Here is a 23,782-nt window from a genome sequence, read left to right on the forward strand (position 1 = left end):
CTAACACTAGATATTCTTGGTTTGAGGGGGCCATAGCTTTTTTTAATTTCTTTAAAAGGAGCCATTTGAAAAAAAGTTTGGGAAACCCTGTTTTAGAGTTTCACTTGAAAATCAAATGTTACTGTTTTCGCAAATTAACAATTAAACACCAACTTAACAACAAAAGTAGAATAAACATTAAACTTTACATGGTAAAATTTAGAAAATGTGATCAGCAGAATAAAATGGGGGCTTAATGAGAAAAAACTGAATGAGATTTCTTACCGTAAAAATCTCAATTAAATCATGTTTTTTTAATCTTTTTTGATTGACGGTGAAATTTAACAAATGCTTAACTAAACAAGCTTAAGTAACGAGCTTTCACACTAAACTAAAACAAAACTCAACTAATACAAATAAAATGACAAGACTGTTTAGTGTTTGCAATGCGAGTCATTTTTTTATATGACGTCAGGAACTACTGATCTCAGTTAACAAGTTTCTGGTTTTTCATTAGTGACAATCTGTTATTAAGTAAAAAAACTTTTGCAATGTTCTTATTCGCGTGCGAAAATGTTTTATACGCCAGTCATCAGTTAAAGAAAAACTTGAAAAATGACAGGCGGCAACAAACGAAGTGAAATTTGTTAGAACCTAAGCAGGTTTGAATTAAACTGGCCATCATTATATTTGTTTTATCTGCTATTGGCATTGTTTGAAAATGACAAAAAAACTGTTTATATTTTTTACAATCTAAATTTGTATTGCTTAAAGATGTCTTGCTTAGTGGACAATGTTTTAAATGTTGCACGGCAAATGACAATGCTGACGTCACTGATCATTGCTAGCAAGTGGTTGATTCATGTGAAAGCATGATAAACCGTTTGTAGATTGACGACTACAAGTTTTTCGGTTGTGACTGACTGATGAGTCCTAATAAGGACGAAACCGGTCTCAGTCTACCAAAACTTGTGGTCTGACGATCGAATTGGCGTGATCAACCCTATTGTTACACAAAGTTATTTACTTATTTTGAAATGACATACATTTCAATAACAGTACAATTATATAAAAAATGCACATCATTTATAATAAGTATTGCTTTAGTATTTTAAAAACATTTCGCTATTGATTGTAAAACCTTATACACCAGTGATAGTGTATAAGTGTGTTGATCGATACAGAAAACTTTACCAAGATCATAAAATAACATTTTGCACTTTTATTTCAAATTTTCTCAAATAAATAATTTCGTTTAATCTTACTCACAATCATAACAACCGACCATATATCTACTTATTTAAAGTTTTAGATGCCTCCCTCGTCTTATTTTTCTTCGCAACACAGCGTATTTAGGCGTCACGTCTCATTGCAAACATTCAGTTCAAAAACTTTTTAAAAAATGGTTCAAAACAAAAACAGAATATCTCTCAAAAAGAAGATAAGAGAGGTAAGGAGGGTTTAGAGAAAAATGTTTTCCCGTTTTCAAGAAGTACGAAAATAGTTTAAGTTTCTGGAATGCATCAACTGATTGCACAGGAGGGTGGTGCTAGAAAGGGGAGTGGACGCATTGAGGTGAATTCAAAGTGAGGCGTGGAAAATAGTGTGGGAAAGGATGATAAAATGTAAACATATTTGAGGTAATTGAAAAAATATATATACTTATTGTTTAAAATGTTTGCTTATAGCATAGAAGTTAACAAGCTATTTTTATTTTATGTAAAGTTTTATTAACTAAATATATTTTTGTACAAGTATTTCAACAATAAAAATATTTCAAATATGGACATCGCGTTAGGTTGAGCTTAACCTTAAAATAAAATTTTTACTACTATATTATAAAACTGTGAAAATAACTTAGTTTTAATAAGGTATTTTTATGGATTATCTTTTGTAATTATTGTATTTTCATCTTACTAAGTTTGTTTCTAAAATATTTAACGGACTTAAATAAAACTTGTAAATTTTCCACATCCCCTAATAAAATACCACGCCTCGCCATTGAGTTTATTTAAGTTTATTAATTTAAGCAGTTTTAAATAGTAAGCTTTGTTTCAAATAGTAAGTTAGTTAACTTTTAACAACAATATTTAAACAAGCAGAACAAAAAGAATCAGATGGATTTTTATATACATAAATGGAGTAGAGTAGAAATTACAACGTTGCACTGAAGGTAACAAAAGCAAAGTAAAACCTTTGACAAGCATCGAAAATAAAACCAGTTTGAGGTCAAATAGAGAAATGAAAATTGTAAGATCGTGAACACAGTGCCTTACTTCTTTAAAACATTCTCTTTTTTTTTTGAATTTTCAGTACTCTTATTAGTCTTTTAATTTTATTTGAATCAATAAATATTGCTCTTTTTTTTATTGCAGAATACTATACTTTTATCACAATAAAACAACATCAACGGTTTATTTTTTATAACTTTACATGGCATAAATATAGAGAGGCATATGAAGAAATCGGTTTTTATAATTTAAAACAAAAATAAGGTAACATGAAAGTAGAATAATTCAATAGTAGTAACTTTGTACTTATAATAACTATAAAATTAGAACTATTTCAATATTTTAATTCAGAAAATTATTAGTATTAGCAATTTGCTCGTGCAAATTGAATATATGGGGGACTGATAACATATATTAAATATATTAATAATATTTAAAACGTAGAAATGTTTAAATGGAGATGCATTATATGTTTAAAACGTATAAAAATTTTTATTAAAAGATTGCTTTGAGACTTTAAAAGTCTATAACATTAGTCTCTAAATGAAAAAAAATTACTTAAAGAGATGTCTTTTACAAAAATTACAGACCGTTAGAGAGAGTACTTCAGTAGTTTTTAGTAAAAACTCTTATGTTCATTATAAAGTGTGTAAAATTTATTACTGAAATTCACGTTAGATTGTATATTCGATAATTATTAGCGGTTTTCACAGAAGCTATAGCGATTCAGGTGTAAAATAAGCTTTTAGTTCTTGATTGGAAAACAAACCTAAACCAAAAGTATCATTTTCTTTCAACTATACTAATATAACTTACTAAAAGACATAGCAAGTTTTTATAATAAGAGTAAAAACAAAAAGAAAGTTTGATTTTACAACGTTATAAGCGTTTTTGCGAGCTCATCTTTGAAAACTGGTTCAAACAAACTTGCAAAACTGAGCTGATCCGACAAAAAAAAGTTATAATAAAGTATTTTGATTTTATTAAAGCAAGCCACCTGCTTTATATATAACGTCATGACAAAAGTTTGTTTTGATCGCGCTATGTTTCTGAGACAATTTTTGTATTAGGCAAAAAATTAGTTTAATAGTTACGTTTAGTTACTTAAATTTAAAGTCTTTTATGAGATCAGAATTTGTAATAAATGACATGGCAAATAGGTTGTCAAATATTATATTTCCAAAATTTAATTTAAGTGCAAAAAAACATTTCTACAAAAATTGTTTAAATGCGAGCCCTCCCAAAAAAACTTCTATGTTTCTTTCTTTAACTTAAAACATATTATCAAAATAACTTTGTGTATATGAAACTAGTTTATATATTTGTTCCCTGTTTAATTTGAAATATTTTTAATTAGAAGTAAAAAATTAACTTACGTCAGTTTTTAGAATATGATAATACTTGAGTAACGTTTTTTGTTAAAGATAATCGATCAAAATTCGTAAAATAGTAAAGATAAAAGATCGTTTTTAAAGCTCTTACTTCTCATAATCAAACTTTTATCTAATTTTAGTATAATTACATATTTAAAAACTAACTTATATCTATAGAATATACAGATATGGCTTTTAAAATATATAAAAGCATTGTTATGCTTTTACTAAATACATTACAAAAACAAAATTAACTCTGTGCCCCTAAAAAAACATATCTTTAATTATCATGTTAGTATTTGTCATGCTTATTTGTAAATGTTGTATTCATCAAGTACCTAACTTTTAAGGCACAGTTCGATTATAACTTAATAATTACGAGTTTTACGAGCAAGTCTCGACTAGTGATGTACCGGACTCACTATCCGGGTCCGGGTCCGGCCGGATATTGCCATTTTTGTCTGATATCCGGATCCGGCCGGACTCTAATTAAAAATAAAAGTCCGGATCCGGTTCCGGCCGGATTCTAATTTGAAAAAAAAGTCCGGATCCGGGTCCGGCCGGATCCTAACAGAGATCCGGCCGGACCCGGATCTAGTTAGTAAAAAAGAGCATACTGAAAAGTATTTTTTCAAAAACAAACCCTGTGTAAATTAATAAGAGTCATTTTCGTCAGTTAAAATTAAACACCTACCGTAATTGGCTCATTTTGTACACGTGACTAATTTACATTTGTTTACATTTAAACTATGAAATAAACATTTTTGAAATGCAACTCTTTACAAATGTTGTAAAATTGAAAACTTTGGAATGAATACTTGCATTATTTGTTGTTTAAAGTTGAGCTCAGAGAATATTTAGAGTTAATACGGTTGAATGTACGAGCCAATGAGAATCATATGACGAAATGTCTCAAACTAAATACTGATGCAACAAAACATCAGAACATGGCAGGCAGTTTATATGTAAGCAGTTAGTTAGTTTGGTGTGCAGCTTGAAGCAACAAAATATCTTGAACTTTTTGTGAATGCTTATTGTAAGTAGTGTTTTGTTTTAAAAGTGAATATTTCAACTGGTGTTTAATTGTTTAAATATTTCAGCCAGGTTTATAGTTTAATAGTTTATTAAAAATTTTACAGTTTCTTCTTTACTAAAAGTTTTATTTAATTTTTAGTTTTTTGTTTTAAGTCTTTTGATATAGATTTAAATAGCTTCCACTTTTTAAAGTGTTACCAAAGTAATTAATAATTTTGTATATGCTAGTATTACTTGTTGTGTTTCATATAAAAGATTCATCACTCAAAACTGTCGTGTCTGATTATAGAAAGTAGTCTCAGTTAGAATTTAGTATCTGTTAGATATTAATTAAATAAGGTAGGGTTTAATTATGATGGGTAGTACAAATAAGTTAAGTGTGCCACAATCAGTCCACAGCTTTACTACCAAATTGTCAACCTTTGCTAGCTGTTCTACTGATTATTAGATTAAAGTAATTTTTTCAGTTTTTAAAAACCTCATTCTAACTCAGGCTTGTTTATACTCACTCTAGCTAGTTTTATTGACTTAAACAGTGGCAACCCTGCTAGTTTGAAAATTTTTGGGAATTTTATAAAATCTTGGACTGCCTCAGGCTAGTTTAGTTTTTTATAAAAACTCAGGCTAGTTTTCTTCTTGATTTTGAATGAGTTTGAGCTGATCCAGTTTTCAATATTTTCTAATTTTCTAGTGTATTTTGTTCATGAACTTGATTTCAGATTTTTAATTGTAAATAACACCTAAATTTGTAAACCTTGTGGCTAGCTGTTCTACTTATTATTAGAATAAAGTTATTTTTTTTAGTTTTTAAAAACCTCATTGTGACTTAGGCTAGTTTATACTAATGATGTACCGTACTCACTATCCGGGTCCGGGTCCGGCCGGATATTGCCATTTTTGTCTGATATCCGGATCCGGCCGGACTCTAATTTGAAAAAAAAAGTCCGGATCCGGTTCCGGCCGGATTCTAATTTGAAAAAAAAGTCCGGATCCGGTTCCGGCCGGATTCTAATTTGAAAAAAAAGTCCGGATCCGGTTCCGGCCGGATTCTGATTTGAAAAAAAAGTCCGGATCCGGGTCCGGCCGGACCCGAAATTGTGGGTCCGGTACATCACTAGTCTCGACCAAACATTTTGAAACTTAGCTAAACAGTAATTTAGCAGCACTGTGAAGTTTTCTAAGATCAAGCAATTCTTTTAATATGACGTCAAAACGACTGATCTGATTTAAAAATTGTTAATATTCCATGACTGGCAATCTGTTACTAAGCTATAAGTTCTTGCAATGTGCTCACTCGCGTGTGAAAACTGGTTTCCTGCCAAAAAATGTCATTTGCAAGACACAAGGATTTGGTCAATTTTTAACGAGCAGTCGGCAACAAAAAGCAAACAATTCTCTGAAAGCTCTAGCTACGGTTTCGTTTGTATTTGTTTCGTTTGTAGTTATTTGGAGACAAGTTTGTCTATGCCTCTACTACAAGTTTTTTTTATTAAATTCTATTGTTCTTTCAAAAAAATAGAAAATACTTATTCAAAAATAAACTTTCGTTAGCGTCTCACACCTGTTGATATTTAAAGTTCAATACTTATTTTATAAATATTTTCTTGAAAATTAAATGAATACTTTTTTATTGATAAAAAGTTATACAACTGTGATATGTATGTAAATTTAAAATTTAGGAGACTAGAAAATAGTTAATTATAAGCTTACATTTTGTAATTTACTTATTTACGCTTAAGTTACTTTGTTGACAAGTTAGTTGCACATAAAAATTAAGCTTTTTCAAAGTTAAGCACAATACTTACTCTAAAAAGTAATCAAAAAAACTACGCTAACATTTATGGTTAAATAATATCAGAGGTTAAGATAGAATAAGTTAGTAACAGATAAAAAGTTATCTAATAACAAAAAAAATTAGTTAAGCAAAGCAATTAAGTCAAACGAGTTTTGATTTTTCATCAAAATTTATAGCTAATGAAAGTACCATTTTTTTTTACAATCTTAAAAAAGTTTGCATTTATCAGAAGATACAATTTTTTTTTGACGTTTGACAAATTCATGTTAGTTTTCTTAAGTTAGTTTAGAATCAAAATAAAAAAAAGTCTAACAAAAAAAGGAATGTAATTGGTTGTAACATTTTAAAAATAACAGAAAAGTTTGTATTTTAACTCATAGTGGTATTCAACAAAAATTTAAGATTAATAATATATAAAACTAATAAAAACGCATTTAGACTAATTAATTGATAAAATACAAATTTAAACAATGCAATAAAACAAAGGTTTAGTAAAAGTTAGTTGTACCTTTTGTAAAACTTTCAATTAACAAAGAAAACCAAATGAGATGGAGTTCAAATGAACTTGGTAGGGTAGATTAAGATAGATTATATATGTCATCATTTATATCATGGTTTCCCAATTTTTTTTTCGTAAAGCTGCCTATAAGGAAATAAAAACGTCATGGCCCCATCTAACAAGTTTCACAAAAAATACGCCTAAAACCTTTATTTTTTTTCTTTTCTTTTTATCATCGACTCCAAGATATCTAGTGGAAGTTTAAAATTATGGCCAATCGATCCCCATTGCGCCTTTACTACTCATGCCCCCTCTGGTCTCTAAATACAGCTTATGGCCCCCTAAATTTCTAAAAAGGTCCATTTCAGGAAATCTTGATTTAGATTCTTGATTCTTAATCGCATGTTAATAATCGGCTCAGAAGTCGCACTAAAATTTAGTAAGTGTCTGAATTTATAATAACTGTTTTTAATATAAAAATCTTTAACTTAAATTAATTATTTGTAAAATCGGGTTTGACCACATAATAAATGGCATTATTATACAATTGTTATTGTGAAGTTTAAACTGCGGTGCAAAAATAATTTGATAGCTTTTTTTCTAAACTTAATCTTTTTCACCAGTAAATACAACAAATAATTTTAAAACTTATTATATATTTATATTCACCAACGAGTTTACCAGATTCGCCAATAAATTAAACAAATCTTTGCATATTTTGTACTTTATCCTTTTGGGAAATTTTTAAAATTTTTCAAACAATGGTTTATTATGTTAAATATAAATAGTAACCTTAAGAGCTAAGTTGACCTTAAGACAGAATTGATATCATTTTGACTAAGTATTAAACAATAATATGGATATTTTGCAGTTGATGATATTAAGCTAAAATAAAAAGCTGTAGACGTATTTTACTTTTTTGAGAAATCTTGGGGAGTGGCCATAACTTTTTTTAAATTTTCAAGGAAGGCTTATGAAAAAACAAGTTTGGGAAACTGTGATCTAAATGAAAAACATGTATAATCTATTTTAATGTGCCCTATACGCGGTGATTTTAATTTAATCTCAGTCGATTGTCTTTATTATATTCGCAAGAGAGCAGTATAGCATAGCAGTTTAACTTAACAGTCTTTTTTTTTTATTTTAAATAAAAATTGACTTTTTATTTTTGTTTAGGTTTTTTAAATTGCATGAAGCATTTTAGGCTGGAGTAAAAACTATGCCAATGAATTTTGTCAACAAATAGATTTCTAAATAAAATGGTAGTACAACTTATGAATACTATAAGTTTTTGCTAGTTTATAATAATATAAGTATTGAACTATTTATTGTAATATAACAAAAAGTATAATGTTAAGTTTTAATATAAATATGTACAAGCTTAATCTTACGATTTAGACTCTAAATTTTAGAGGCATTTACAACTACAAAAAATAAGCTAGTATAAAACAAATAGTTTAATTTACATTTTTGTATATATTTAGAATACTTGAAAAGTGTAATGTGTAACAAACAGACGCGATATAGTATAAAAGTAAAAACATAAAGTCATAAAAAAAATTATTTGTTAAAGTAAAAACATAATGGGCAAAAAGATAAAAAGTTCAAGACCACAGTTATGATCTCGTAAAGTTTCTGGACCAATTCAAAGAAAATCTGCCGTCCGCCATTTCATTCATAAGAAAATTTGTAATTTTTTAAAAAACTTAAAACAATCCTTTCTATAAGTTATACCAAAAAAAGAGAGTTCGAGCCGAAAAAAAGCGTTTCAAAAGAGCTTGGAGCTAACTAGGTAGCTACTTGGAGATTAGTTTTATTTATTAAGTTAGGGTTATAAACTAAAACAAAAGCAGCTAACAGTAGTTAAGTTTTAAATGTGACGACTGTTAGTGATAATTGCTTTGTCTAATGTTTTATCTCAAAGATTGTTAATGATTTAAATGCTTTTTTTTAAATAAGGTTTTGTATGATTCTTTTTTAATTTTACCATATTCAACCTATCTCAAGCCTGCGAGCGACGTACATTTTAGTTTTAATGTTTTATTAAAAATTACCAAAAGTCATACATGAATAACAAAAGTATAAAAATGTACACTCTATTTAGATTTAAAAAAATAGACGAAAGTTTGTTTTCTTGTTACAATTGATGTCTTTAAACAACGGTTAGATGCAGAAATATGGTAAATACGTTTCGTAAAAAAATTAATTATAAATTATTTTCTTCTGATTATTTTATTGAATTTCATAAAAAAGAAGTCTCATTTAAACTTTTTATTTCTAAGTCCAATATAATGGTATAATAACTAGCAATAAAGTATTATCAATCTCTAAAAACAAAACTTATCTTTTGATTTAAACAATTAGAACGATGTGACGGTTAGAACAAAAACTACAAGCTTTAACAAATTTTAAAGAGAAAAAATGAAAAAGGTAAAAAAATTTTTTCAGTTGACACTTGATGGCTTCAATGTAAATTTAAATAAGAAGCACGTTGGAAAATATTATCAGTTGTTTATTTAATAAGTAATATATAGTGAAGACTTCAAGTATTATTATATATAGTTTAAAGATAATGTGGTAACTTTATCATTTAGAACAGAGTTTTGATTATCTTTTTATTGTACTTAATATAGTAGAACTAACTGATTTTATTTGTATTTAATGAAGTAGAGTATACTTAAACTCATATATTAAAAACTAATTTTATTTTATCTGTGTGTTTGACACTTCACAGTAAACTAAAACTTCTATTTACTGAATAACAACAGCTTTTGTTTGCTAATTAGTTTTTAAATCATATAATTTTGATAAGTAAGCAACAATCTTTTTTTTAAATCTTTTTTTTTTAACTTGTACTTTTTAGTAATTTACTTATTTTAATCAATAAAACTTTTTAAGTTAGTTTTCTGGCAAAACTAAAACTTTTTATCTTAAAACAAATTTGTTATTATAACTTCTAATTATTAAAAATTATTATTTAAAAAATTACTCTTGTTTTAAGTGCTTTCAACTCCTAAAACTTTTTTAAATTAAATTTAAATTAAGGAATTTTTCAACTCAATTTTTAAAGATTAATGTACAAAGTATTTTGTATATGAAATCTATGTATACAGTATAATAATTTAGAAAAAGTTTATTAGCTATAATAGTCTGGATTTTAAAACATTCAATATAATATAAACATTTACAAGTTAACTTAAAAACTTTCAACAACGTTTTTAGATCATTTTTTGCACTCTTTTAATTATTATTTAATGTAAAACATATGTTACGGTATACCAGTTTTAAGGCTGGTCGAACAAATAAAGCATTTTTATAAAAAAACTTATTAAAAAGATTGATAGTTAAAACTTGTGCTGCTGAATTTTTAGCGTTAGCCATAAACCTTTATATTGAAGTAAGTCTTTTTCATATTCTGTTAGTATTTTAACTTGTTTAGATATAAATTTTTTGTTTCAAAATTAATAAACAATTTAAGATTGTGTATTTTAAACTTAAGATAAACGTTCTTTGTTGAATAAAGTTATTAAAAAAATAGAATAATTTGCAGTACAACAAGTTTTAGTACTCGCATTGCTACATATCATGAGCATGTACGAAAATAATTAGTACAATTGAGTTAAAAACATATTAATTATACTTAAAATTTTAAAATAAATATAACTTTTATCAATTTATTCCTTTACTTAATATTAATTACTTTGTGGTCTATCGTAATTTTCACAAAAAACAAAATTCATTTGGCTAAATAAACAATTTTTGTTTTTACAACAAGTTTTTCATCTAAAATAATTTTGAGATAACTTTACTCTAACAATTGGCTTTGAATAATTTTAATATTGTTTGAAAAATAAGCTGAATAATGAATTAATTGTTGTTTACGATAAATTTAACAAAACATCAATCAATATTTTTTATCTATTATATTAAAAATATTAAAAAATGAACGCTAAGAAAATGTTTTTTTTATTGATGGATAAAGATTTGAAAAAATATATGAACTTGGTTTTAAGTAAAAAGTATTTTCTGAAGTTGCTACTTAAAACTCTTTACATGAACTACTTTCGTTTACATATAAAAATGTTTTATTTATATTTACAACAAAAAACTGTCTTTCTCCTAAAATTTATGTAAAATTTTACTAAAACGTTTTTCTGCTCGTAGTAAAAATTTTGTATAACCTTAGAACTAAAAAAAATAAACTGAGTTCAAAGGAAAAAATAAATTGTATTTAGATAAACGTACGTAGTTTATTACAAAAATAAACTTTTGTCATTAAGTTAATGAACATCTGAACTTTTATTAAGATTAAAAACTAACGCCATAGAAATAAAATAGAATTCTTTTTTTATAGTTACATATTAAACCAAATTACTAGAGTTTTTGTAGTTTAAACTGAATAATTAGTTTATAACTTAAGATTATCAGTTAATTGTTATTGAACATATTATATGGTTTAAATTTTAGAAAACAAATAAAGAGATCTCAACTTCTAGAGGAAAAATTATGAATTTATTCTTTCAAGACTTTATTTTACAACTAAGTTTCGGTTTGTACAATACTAAAACTTAGTTTGTAAAATAAGTCTTGAATGAATAAATTCTTTATCGAATATATATTATAAAATTTATTTTTTATTGGTGAATACTGTAATAAAACTAAATTCATGTAACATTTAACAAATACATTTAAAACGCATGCAGTACAAGTTATCGCGGTTTTTACCGTGTGCACCTGGATGTGACGTATTGAAGTGAAAGTTACGTCACAATGCTAATTAAAAAAGCGCGTGTTGCAAAATGTAGGAAGATGTATGTTTTTGATTGTTTTTAACAATTTTATTAATTGATTTTATTTCAAGTCACGTGACAAGTTTGCACGCACAATTTAGTGGAATTTGTGTTTTGCCGCGGTGCGTGTTGTGAGAGAAACGATTTTTTTTTCCAAAATCTTTTTTCCTGTTTTAATTACAAATTAAGAAGCTTAAGTTGTTTGAAATGTAAAACACAGTTAGTCTTTGTTCTTTATACTTTAGCTAGGTGAAATTACTCTCAATGCTTCTAGTATATTTTACTTGAGAAAATCATTAAATAAGTAGTTTGTAATATACAAATGGTTTGTTTACAACCTATTTTCTTTATTTGAAAAAAAATCGATTGGTTAGATGCTTTTGACAACAAAGCTAACGTTTAGTTTAATAATTTTGTTTAAAAAATATTTTTTTCAGGTTTGTGAATAACTTCGATTATGAATCTCTTATTTTCTTCTGTGGCTATTTTGATGTTGTTCGAAAGCGTGCTGTTTTGTATTTCAGGTAAGCTTTTAAATATTTTGGATTAGTTTGTTTTGTGTCTTGTTCTTAAATGCTTCGTTTTGGTAACAGTTACCGTAAAATTAATTAAGGTTTTGTTTTGCACGCAGTGATTGTTTAAGAACTTTTAATTAAAACTAAACCACCATTGGTGCAGTATCAAATTAGTTAAGTTAATTTTAACTACCTGGTTAATACACAACAACAGTCATAGAATTATTTCAAAGCTCATGCTGGTTTTAGCATTTGTGGCCGTAAAATTTCCTCGATTTCGTTATACAATTTTGCATTTTAAACAATACAAAACCTTTTAATTTTGCAGACTTTAATGTGTTTTTTTTTAGATGCAAGCTCATCGTGCAGGAGATTGAAAGTCGGCAGAAACATGAAGGTTAAATGCCACCAATCCGACAATAAAATCAAATATTCCGTCGGATCACACTGCACTCTCAGCTGTAAAGCAGGTGATTATGAATCGGTAGTAATAAATTTCGTTCAATAAAAATTCTGAAAAAGGTATCTTTTTAAACGTTTCAAGCAACCATCTGCTATTTATTTTGTTTTGAGTTAACCAAGTTTTAATTAAAATTATAACTGTCAGGATTCAAGATCAAAGGTTCAAAAACGTTGACTTGCTCATACGACAAGGTGCTTGATAAGTACGCATACGATTTACCAATGCCCAAGTGTGTAAAAGCATGTAAGTTGATTATCATTATTAATTTAAGTTTTTATAGTTTTAATTTTCTTTGGTTTTTAGAATCTATAGTTCAGTTTTTTAGTTTTACCATTATTGTATTTGTCTTATTTATTCAAATAATTTCTTAAAAATGTTCTACCTTACGAATCTCGTATAGCTGAAGGGTAGAAGTTATTAAACAAACAAAAGTGATCGTATCATCTAAAAGTTATATTGAAATCTAGCGCCCAAGAGCAAACAAAAAGAACTAAAATTTAAGAAGTGTTATACATACTGAACAGCATATAACTTAAGAGCTAAATTGCATTAAAAAAATACAAACAAAAGTAAACAAATCATTTTTTATACCTTTCTACGAAATTGCAGCCCCGAAATGCAAACTTCTGAAGAACAACTTCAACTGCACGAAACGCAATTTAGTTGGCAGCACATGCGCCGGAAAGTGTGGTGACGTCACAATAAACACTGAATGTCAGTATTTAGATGACAACAAGCTAGGTTGGCATCCTGAAGTTCCCAGGAGCTGTTTCGTTTCCAAACGCATGAACGCGAAAAGGTTCCTTCCGGGTAAGTGGAAAAAGTATATTTTTAGAAAAAAAAGTATTAAAACTGGGATGTGTTTTCTCTTTTAAGAAAAGGTTATTTATACAGATTAACTTTTATGATGTATAGTAGAGGTAATAAATAAATATATATAAGCTGTCATGTGTGAACGTTTCTCTTTTAAAAGATTTATAAGGTATGCTTAAAGATGTATCAGAAAAATTACATAAAAGATATTTTTTGAAACGTGTAGTTAATTGACAGTTTCCATGAAAAGTTCTCAAAATTCTCTGAATTCAATGGGAATGCCTTCATGTACATTACATATGTATATAAAACAATAAAAACTATTTGACATACTTTGCATGTTGTACTGTTTTGCCCTTATTTAGGATATTTAATAGTTTACTTTTATATAACATTCGGTGACCACAGTTCAAAAAAAATTGTAAACTTTGCATGAAACACATAAATGTTCAGTAGAAGCGGACCGCAACAAGCTTCAATTGTTGTCTACATGCTTGCTGGAAAATTCAATTAGCTGCTACATAATAGTCTATTAAGTCGTAATTAAGGCTCATTACGCGGTGATTATTTCGTTTCGTGATCAATTAGTGTTTTCAAGCTTGTATTTTTGGTGTTTCTCATTAAAAAAGTTAAATTAAAACGTTAATAAAAACAGACTTCTTGTCACAAATTCTAGATTAGTTTGTAATAAATCATGCGGTGATTATATAAGTCAAGGTCAAGGTTTCATTTTCCAATTTGAAATAAATTAGTTTGACTTGTAAAACATCTTTTAGCATAGATTATAGTATAGCAGTGCACCACAAGGAATTTAAACTTGTATCAGTTCTATGAAGTATATAACTTTGGAAAATGATTTTTTGCAGTAATGACAACTAGAATAACGTTTCACGATAAAACAAGATGGTAAATATTTCAAAAGCAACAAAATGAATAAAATATAATTATTTAAACAATTTACTGATTTTAGTTTTTTTTTGTAAAGTTTGCATCATACGTCATATTTGTTTATACGAATTAACTTTTAAATGAAGCTCAAAAGATATAGATTTTGTAAAAAAGTATATTTCTAGGCTTTTTTAGATTTATTTTGTACAAACTTTAAAAATAGGTGAGGTAAATATGAAACATAAGAAGTTTGTTCCCGAGGCAAACCAGTTTAAAAAAAATGAAATGACAATTTTATCTAAATGTTTATAACACAAACAAAAAATCATTAAAATTGAACAAAAAAGTATGTTGTAGAACTTAAACAAATTATGATTGATAAGCTAAATACTTCTTGTTTTATTCATTTGTCTGATTAAAGTCTATATCGTGAGTAAAAACTAAAACTAGTACAATTAAACTAGTAATTTTTCAAGCATGAGTAACAAGCACGATCTAACAGTAATCAGATTAATAAGTATATTAAACAAAATAACTGCTGAATTTTCAACCTGTGGTTTTTAATAGTGCTATCTTTGAATAGTTTGGGTTTAGAAAAGTGTGAAATTTTGTGTTTTTAAGCGGGAACTTGGTTGCCGATTAAACCGATAATTTAATTTAGATTTTTGTTTTTTTGACAAACTTGTAAGCATTGGCGTCAGTTTTAAGTGTTTGAAAAATAAATTTATTTTTATCGAACAATAATACTAAAATGATAAAATCCTCTTTTATTACTCTTGCAATGCTAACTAAGCTTACTATACATAGTATATATTTTATGTTCTAGTCAAGAATTATCAATTTATGACCTACTGATTACACTAGTTTGAAAATTTAATCTAGAAAACGAACTTAAAAAATTCGTAAAAATAGTGTAAAACAAAAAAAATATTTTAAGAATTTTTTCATATTGACAAATTTCAAGTTTATTAAGTTTCTATGCAAACTGCAGAGACAAAAGATAATAATAAATAAAAAACAACTACTTCAACTGTTTCGATGTTTCATGCATATCTTCAGAGAAAAAATACAAAAAAATATTTGAAGATATGCGTTGAGCGCTGAAACAGTTGTAAGCAACTTGAAGAATTTATTTTGATAAAAACAGAATATGTTTACCGAATAATAAATGTTCATTATTATTTTCCACCAGTTAAACGACCGACTTGCAAGCCTTTAGTAGCATCGGGTACAATTAGCAAGATAACCTGCAGCAACGAATTTCAAATCGGCAGCAAATGCAATTTCAAGTGCAAGCACGGGTTTGCTGTGAACGGGAGGAGCTCCGTCGAGTGCTCCTCCGTGGGCAAAACCGCAAAGTGGCAAGGAGTCACTCCACAGTGCAAAGGTGGGTTTTGAAGTGTTTCTTTTAAAAGTTTAAATACTATTTATAACTAATGCTATTAAAATATAATTGTTTGAAATAACAAAAATTGAAAATTTTGAGGGTTATTTGTATTTCAAGTTACCAAAATTAAACTTAAAATGTTCTAAGAAAAACTTAGTGTAGCTAATTAGTAAGTTATTTAGTTAATAAAAATTATAAATTAGAAAAATTGTAGATTACTTTAACTATAATTTATTGTCTTTATTAACTTTTCACTAACTTGTAAACCTCTCAAACAGAACAAAAGTGCCCCATGCTGTCGAACACAATTGAAAACGGGAACATGAACTGCAGCAACGGCAACAACCTCAAAAGCCAATGCAGGTTTTGGTGCGACGAGGGGTTTCACCTGAACGGGGTTTCCCACCTGAGTTGCTACGGCAACAACTTGGCAACCCTGGAAGGCGAGTGGTCGAACACTGAACTGCCAAAATGCACGAGTGAGTTGATTTGTTGCCTCACGAACAAATTTCTAATAACATTGTAGTTTTTATCTAAAGAACTTTAATTCGAGTTTTTGACAGAAATATTTTTGAAGTTTTAATAAAGTAAAGTTAAGTTTGGTTAAAATTCTATACCACGTTTTTCATGCAAAATGTTTTAGTTATTTATAACCATTAATTAAATTTTTTCAATACAAAATAAAACTAGATAAAGTGTTTTTTGATGATTACTAACCTGAATAAAAATCGACCAAGTAAAAAAACCTCTTTTTACTTTTTTTTTTGATTTTGGATATTAAAAATTTTATTCATTTAAACACTAATAAACTTAATTTTAGCTAATTGTTTTAACTTTTAAAAATAACTATTTTATATTAAACAAAAGAGATTATTTTGTTCAGGTACTTACTTGTATAACACTTTCCAATTTTATTTTTCATTAAACGTGTTCAATGCATTTTATACGTTGACAATAGTCATAGATATTATTTTATCATTGAAACTTATTTTTATGAAGTCGTGACTTCTCAACGTTAATTATAATTGTCTGTTAAACATCATTAACGAAAATACTTTTGTACTAGACAAAAAACTAGTATTTAATGATATTCTAAGTCTGTTTAAAAGTTTGCACGAAAACTAAGTTGAAAGCTGCATTAGTATTTTAAAACGTGGTCTTTGCTATTTTTACTTTCAACAAGAATTAATTGTTATTTAAAAACTATTTTACTCTAAATTAAAATCAAATTTGTCTAGGTAATTTTGACATGATTTTTTTAACAACAAAAATTTTACTTTGACTTTATCCTTTATTATAGTGTAAACCACCCTAATCAAACCCTACTTAGTGTATCTGTAAACAGATTAAGCTAAACTGTAAAAAATCTACTCTTGTGAACTTGTAATTTTGACATTAAGTCTATGATGAATATGTGTATTTTTTACAAATTGAAGCTTAATATAAACTTTAAAACTGTTGACATATTTATTCAAAACATACTATGTTCTGCTTATTTTTTATAGCAATTTAGTTTACTAAAAACTAACTATTACAGTTGTTTATATTTTAAGTTTACCGCATAAAGCTATTAAGTTTTAAGTATACTTAGTAAGTAAGAAACTAGTTTTGTTTTCAGAAAAATTTTAAAATATCACAGCTTAAATACAATTTCATATACAACACATGGTCCACTTTATAATTAAATCTTAATAAGGCAAAAAATTTGAGAAACTACAGAGTATTTTATAAAACAAAAAAAAAAAAAAATTAAAAACGTAGGGCACTTTAAAATATTTGTTGTTATCTTTAAAAAGTTACTTAAACTTGTTTACAGTTTGCAAGTCCGACGAGTTTTATTGTCGTCATGACGACAGATGTATCAGTGTGACGTCATTGTGCGACGGAAACAGCGATTGTTTTGATGGAGAAGACGAAAAAATGTGTCTCGGTAAATATTTTGCATCTGACCAACTACTTTAAATTTATTTTTAACTTTGTTATAAACAAAATGTTATATTTGTTGTAAGTAGACAACATTTAATACATATCTGTATCACTTAATTTAATATTAAAACTTAGTTACTATTTCTTATTCCTTTCTATTATTAGTTTTATGTATTTTAAGCAGCTTCCAAAAGTTAATTTATCTAAATTGATATATCTTTTTTTTTTCAGTATAGAAATCTTGCTGCTTAATTAAGAAAATTTATAATTTAAAACTTGTATTTTTATCTACTCACAGACGGAGAGAGATTGCCATGTGGAAAAGTTTACCATGGCAACAGCGGGTTCCTGAAGTCTCCGTCGCTACCCAGCGGCAGATATTCCAGGTGCACTTACTGCAACTGGACGATTGAAGTACCTGAAGGGTTCTGCGTCAAGGTTTGTTGATGGTTTTAAAGAATTAGATTATATATAGGACAAGTTTGTTTTACAAGACAATAAATATTAAGTAAAGCTAAAACATGTAGTAATAAGGCACCAGTCTTTTGAAAATACTCTAATATATAAAAATACTATAAGTGAAAAAGAGTTAAGTTTTGTTTTAAAAAAATGATCACTTTCTAATTTCTAACTGTAAACATGCTTTTAATTCTGTATTTAAATAGAAATTAGTTTTTTTCAATTTTTTTGTTCATAAAATAATAACGTTCTTAAAAAGCACATTATATATTTTTTTTTAACATTCAACAAAACCATGAACTTGTCAATTTCAGATGCATTTTCTGGCGTTCGACGTCAAAAAAAATTGACCTATTTCTAATTTTTAACTGTAAACATGCATTCAATTCTGTCTTTTCGTGTATTTTAACTTACTTTAACACTTTTGCATTTTCTTCAGTTTTTTTTATTTGAATTATTTGTTACTTTCAAAACTTTTCAGATGCATTTCCTGGCGTTCGACGTCGAGTACTCAGGTCCCGACTGCGAGTTCGACGGGGTGGCGATCGGCGAGCTGGGAGAAAACGAGGCTGCCGTGGACGCTTTTGATTGGTCGAAGGACAGTCACGTGATCAGGAGGCTGTGCGGCAGGAAGAAGGCGATGGCGCCCGTCGTCAGCACCGGAAACAAGGTGGGTTGAAATGTTGACAAGAAAAAATTAAAAATATTTATTAAAAAAATGAAAAATAAAATATTATTTTGAGGAATTTTATATTTTTAGTTATAATAATCATGAACCATGCCTAAGCAGTAATTCAAAACTTTAACACTTTCGACATTTTAAGGAAATAAGTTAATAACAAGAATAGTTATCATATAGTTGATAGTTATTCTCTTGGATTCGCAGTAATTGTTCTGTACTTTAAGGTGTTGTTCAAAGCGTGTAATCAAAAGCAAGAACTCTGTACTTAAACTGTATTAAATTTTATAAGCTCAACTAACTTTTTTTTCTAAATATTTAAACATCTGTAACAGACACCTGAATAAAGACTTAATTCTTGCCATGACTTAATCAGTTTTAATAAAAGACCAAAAATATTTTAGCTGACAAGCAAGTTGCCGCAATGTTGCAGCAATAGGAAAACTAAACCGTTTATACTTTGTGACTGTATTGATTTTTCTTGAAACATTACGAAAAAATTCAATTGCATATTCCAAAATGTTGTTATGAGGAATTTTCTTTAGATATGAAAAATAAAAGTTTGTAAACAGTCTATAGCGAAAGTATATTAAAACTTAGATAACCGCTTATAAAATTTAAAGAACAAAGCTTAAGTTTAAGATAATTATTAAACTTACAAATTTTTAATAATATGTTAGTTATGTTGCTTTCAAACATATAAGTTTTTTATATGTTTTCACTGACCTATAGTGTTTTATTTTAAGTTGAGAAATTTTCCATGTGAACATAAAACTTTCACTGACGTTTCACATAAATAAAACCGTTCAAGAAACGAACTTTTTGAACCTCTATTGTTTAATATAACGTTTTTGTTTTGTTATTAAACAAGTAGCACATTGAAAGGTCAAATTAGTTCACGCATTGGCAGCGTGCTATACACGTGAAATTCGCAATATTTACATTAAATCGAAAACATTTCTAAAAACTCAATTGTTTTTTGTTATAAATTTCCAATTTTACTGCAACATTGCAATCTTTTATTAAAAATATTTATTTAATTTTAACTAAATATGCTGTAATAAGAATTAACCTTAAAAAATGTTTAGATGAAAGTATTAAATAAATACAGTGCCTGTAATTGGAAACATGATAACATTCGCTTTAATTTTTAAAATCTAGTGTTTTAAGTAGGTACTGTTTGGTTGTACTCAAACGTAGTTTAAATGTTTTTTTTACATATTATATATAAAATCAAAATGTATAATTAAAAACGTTATACTTACGCACAGCATTATGTTACATATATACATTAGATATATGTATTTACATACATACATTATAAATACATAACACATATCATTTTAGTAACTTATTTAAAGTTTCATGTTGATGAAAAATTAGAATTTAAATGATTATTATCTGTCTTAATTTTGTCTTTAAATAACAAAACTTTAAATATAATTTTAATGACTATAGAAATATTTTTTTGTTAAAGTATTTGTTAGATAAAAGTTAAGTTTGTTAGTAGATTGTTATAACAATTAAAATTAATAACTTTAATTATATTAACTTTTTTAATAACCAGTTATGTGTTTTTGTCAAGTACATAACTATTTAAACTTGCATGGTACACAATTCTTCAAAATAATTTTTAAATATCAATTTTTTGTTTGTCAAAAGCAAACATTTTTTTCACATTTTCCAAAACTTAAAAATATTAAAACAATACAAAAAACAAATGTTTCAACTTTTCAATGTGTTCAATTTTAAAAAACTAATTCAATGTCTGTGAACAGTATATTTTCTATGAAAGTGAAAATACTTATTGTAATGCTGATAATTAACTAAAAGTTTTAAGCTTGATGTTTTTTATTGTCTGATATGTAATAGAAAACACTGAAAATTCTTCTTTTAATTTAACTTTGCGGTTGCAAATTAAACACACCTTTTTATGCCCAAGCACTGTTTATACAAAACATACAAACTGAAATATAATTCAATTTCTATAAATCTAGATATCATTGCTTCATTTCAGTTTCTAATAAATTTTGCAAATGTGTTTAAATTTGGAAGAAAATACTTGATTTTTATGTAAAAACTAAAATTATTTATAATTAATAGTTTTCAGAGGTTTTTCTTCAATTAAAATTACACGTTTTCACGCATTTTGATAATCTGCTTTTTATTACTAATTCAGTTATTGATTTATTTTAAACCTCCAAAAAGTATTTATTTATCACTACTCATAATTACTTTTAATTACTTAACAACTTTTAACGAACAGATGAAAAATGTTTTAGAGTCATTTTCGTCAACTTAATAGAAACTTTTAAATTAAGTCAGACTAAAACACAAAAGACCTTTTTAATAGACTACGTAGTTGAAGTAAGCTTTGTATAAATTCAAGGTTGGAATCCCAGGTAAAAAAAAATTTCATTATGAACATTTATTGCAGTTTCGACTTCTTTTAAACAAATACAAAAAATGTAGAATATCATTTTGTGTTTTTAACAAAAACTTTGATTTAAAGACATATTAAACAAAAGTATTTTTTATTTACTAATAAATTTAGTTAATAAAAAATATACCTTTTTTTATTTTAGGTCGGAATAGTCTTTTACTCAAACCAGAACAAAGACGGTCGGGGTTTCAGCTTGTTATGGAGTAAAGTGAGAAAAGAAAAGTAAAACAAATAAATAAAAATATAATATTTTTTCTTAACAATGTTAATACTTTTTTTAAAACGATATGATACTTGACTTCATAGATAATCAATCATTTCTATTACTTTCTTTTTACATATTTTTTAATATTTTTATCACTGCCACATTTAAGTATCATTTTTATTATTTTCAAACTGTTTATCAACTTATAAATTTTTAATCTTAAAAGTAACTAGGTAACATTTTAAATATTTTTATCAAATTTTTTCAACTTATTTAACTAAAAAATTGTATTTCTGCTAATAAAATAAAAACTTAGCTAAATCATTTTATCTTAAATTAACTATGTTTATTCAAATAGAATAATTTCTAAAGTATTTTTCATTGAAATTTTATTTTTATGTAAAATTTTTATCTCTTTTCTAGGTTTTTATGAGTTTGACAAAAAATTCTTAAACAAATGTACTTTTTCAAAACTTTTAAAGATGATTTCTGATTATATTTTTAAATCTGTTTTTTTTTCAAAAATGCTTAGTTATAAATTCCTACCGATAAACTATTTATCATTTTTTGTAAATGAAACATAATGGTTATTATTGATACTAAAACTTAATAGTTGCTTGTTTAAAAATTACTCATGTGAAAAGTTACTACTTTTATATTTAATAGTATGTTCGATTAACTTTCATCATTTTAATTACACACATTTACTTATTTAAGCTATTCTTAACTTTCCTTTCGAAAACTGCCTTCATTTTTTAAAATAAACCTAACTGACTGTGATCTATTTTAGTTAAACCTAAAAAGTTATGAACCAAGTTTTTTATACACATAACTAACTTTTTTAGCTTAAAGTATTTTTGAACCACATTGTGCCTTAAAGTTTTAATTTACTGTATCAATAAAATTTGCAAATTACTTATGTATTTTTTTTAACACGGTAAGTTTATTGCCTAACTGGCTGTGTTTGTAATATGATTAGGTATAAGTAAAAGTCGATATGATTTAACGATTAACTTTTGAAGTGCATTATATTTTTCCGTATTTTTATCTCTCCACAGTATGTTTGTATATTTAAGCAACTGAACACTTAGGTTAGAAAGTTAAATATTTATTTTACAAGTGCAACAAGGAAGTAACTTTCAGAACTTTCACAAACTTGCCAAGTTACATCGAATTCACCAAGTGTTTGAAGTTATTAAGCTCGATAGTAACAAATGCATTCAAATTCGTTGTTATTTTCTCTTCAACCATAATGACTGTTCATAAAATAATTTTTAACTGTCAAAAGAACAAAAACTTAGAAACTATTGAACTATATTTCTTTCTTTAAGTTTAAAATTTCATGCAAACACTTTTTTTTTGCTGTACAACTGAAGTTTATACAGAGTTAACACAACAATCTATCAAAATCTTAAAACAACTATCTAAAGTCCATTTTAGTTGTATAAGAAACTTACAATAACAACTTAGTACCAAACTTTTATAAGAAAACTAGTTGATTTTGTTTCATTTAAAGTTTGGTCATTTGCATTTTATTTATATCAAAAAATAAATCTTATTTTGCCAATTTAAAATAGAACCGAAATTTTTCACTTAATATATTTGCTTATTTAGATATAAACTCAATATTAGCAAAAACTTTAAATTTTCATACTTGAGCTATAAATTTTGTGAGTAAAATGTTTATAAAGTAATTAAAGTATTATTTTCAAATACTGAGGTAAAGTTTGAAATTTATAAAAAATGTAACAATTAAAAACTACTTAAATACTTTAAAGTATATTTTTAGACTATCAAGTATATTTAATTTGCATGATGTATGACTTCAAAAATTAAAAAATGTTGGTATTAAACACATAACCATTTTAAAATGTCATAGTGGAACTGACTAAATTCCTTTTTATTGTTACTTTTTCAAAATACCTAATAATCAGACAAAAATGTTATTAAGAAATTAAGTTTTTCAAAATACTTTGACTAAACATGTCAATGCTACTTTAGAGTACAGTGTGTTCTATTTATGTTTTGTTTTATAGCTTGTATGCAAATACTATATAGATTTTTTTTTGTTTTGCTAAATAGTTTTAATAGTAAAACTGCATCATATTTTAAAACTTAAATTGACTGACCTAACACATTTCCTGAGAGAGCGAAAGTTTAATACCGTAAAGTAATACAGAAACACATTTAACTAAATTCGAATAAAATATGATAATATCGATAGAATGTGCACCAGTCTTTTATATAGTTGACATTTAACAAGAAGTCCAAATAGCTTCAAGTTATTTTGAAACATTGTATA

General features: G+C 26.6%; 1 protein-coding gene across 1 annotated transcript; it reads left to right on the forward strand.

The window, feature by feature from the left end:
• The first annotated feature begins 12,148 nt into the window (after nucleotides 1–12,148).
• On the forward strand, nucleotides 12,149–21,564 carry LOC145842735 (E-selectin-like). Its single transcript, XM_082950213.1, has 10 exons — nucleotides 12,149–12,226; nucleotides 12,568–12,687; nucleotides 12,825–12,923; nucleotides 13,290–13,490; nucleotides 15,574–15,768; nucleotides 16,047–16,247; nucleotides 17,585–17,698; nucleotides 17,993–18,132; nucleotides 18,635–18,823; nucleotides 21,418–21,564. Exons 1-10 carry the CDS (start codon nucleotides 12,160–12,162, stop codon nucleotides 21,499–21,501), a joined length of 1,410 nt encoding a protein of 469 aa, XP_082806339.1. The 5' UTR covers nucleotides 12,149–12,159; the 3' UTR covers nucleotides 21,502–21,564.
• The last annotated feature ends 2,218 nt before the right edge of the window (nucleotides 21,565–23,782 follow it).

The sequence above is a fragment of the Thalia democratica genome, chromosome 8, assembly GCF_965202585.1.
Source record: "Thalia democratica chromosome 8, ktThaDemo2.hap1.1, whole genome shotgun sequence".
In the NCBI taxonomy this organism is placed as follows: domain Eukaryota; kingdom Metazoa; phylum Chordata; class Thaliacea; order Salpida; family Salpidae; genus Thalia; species Thalia democratica.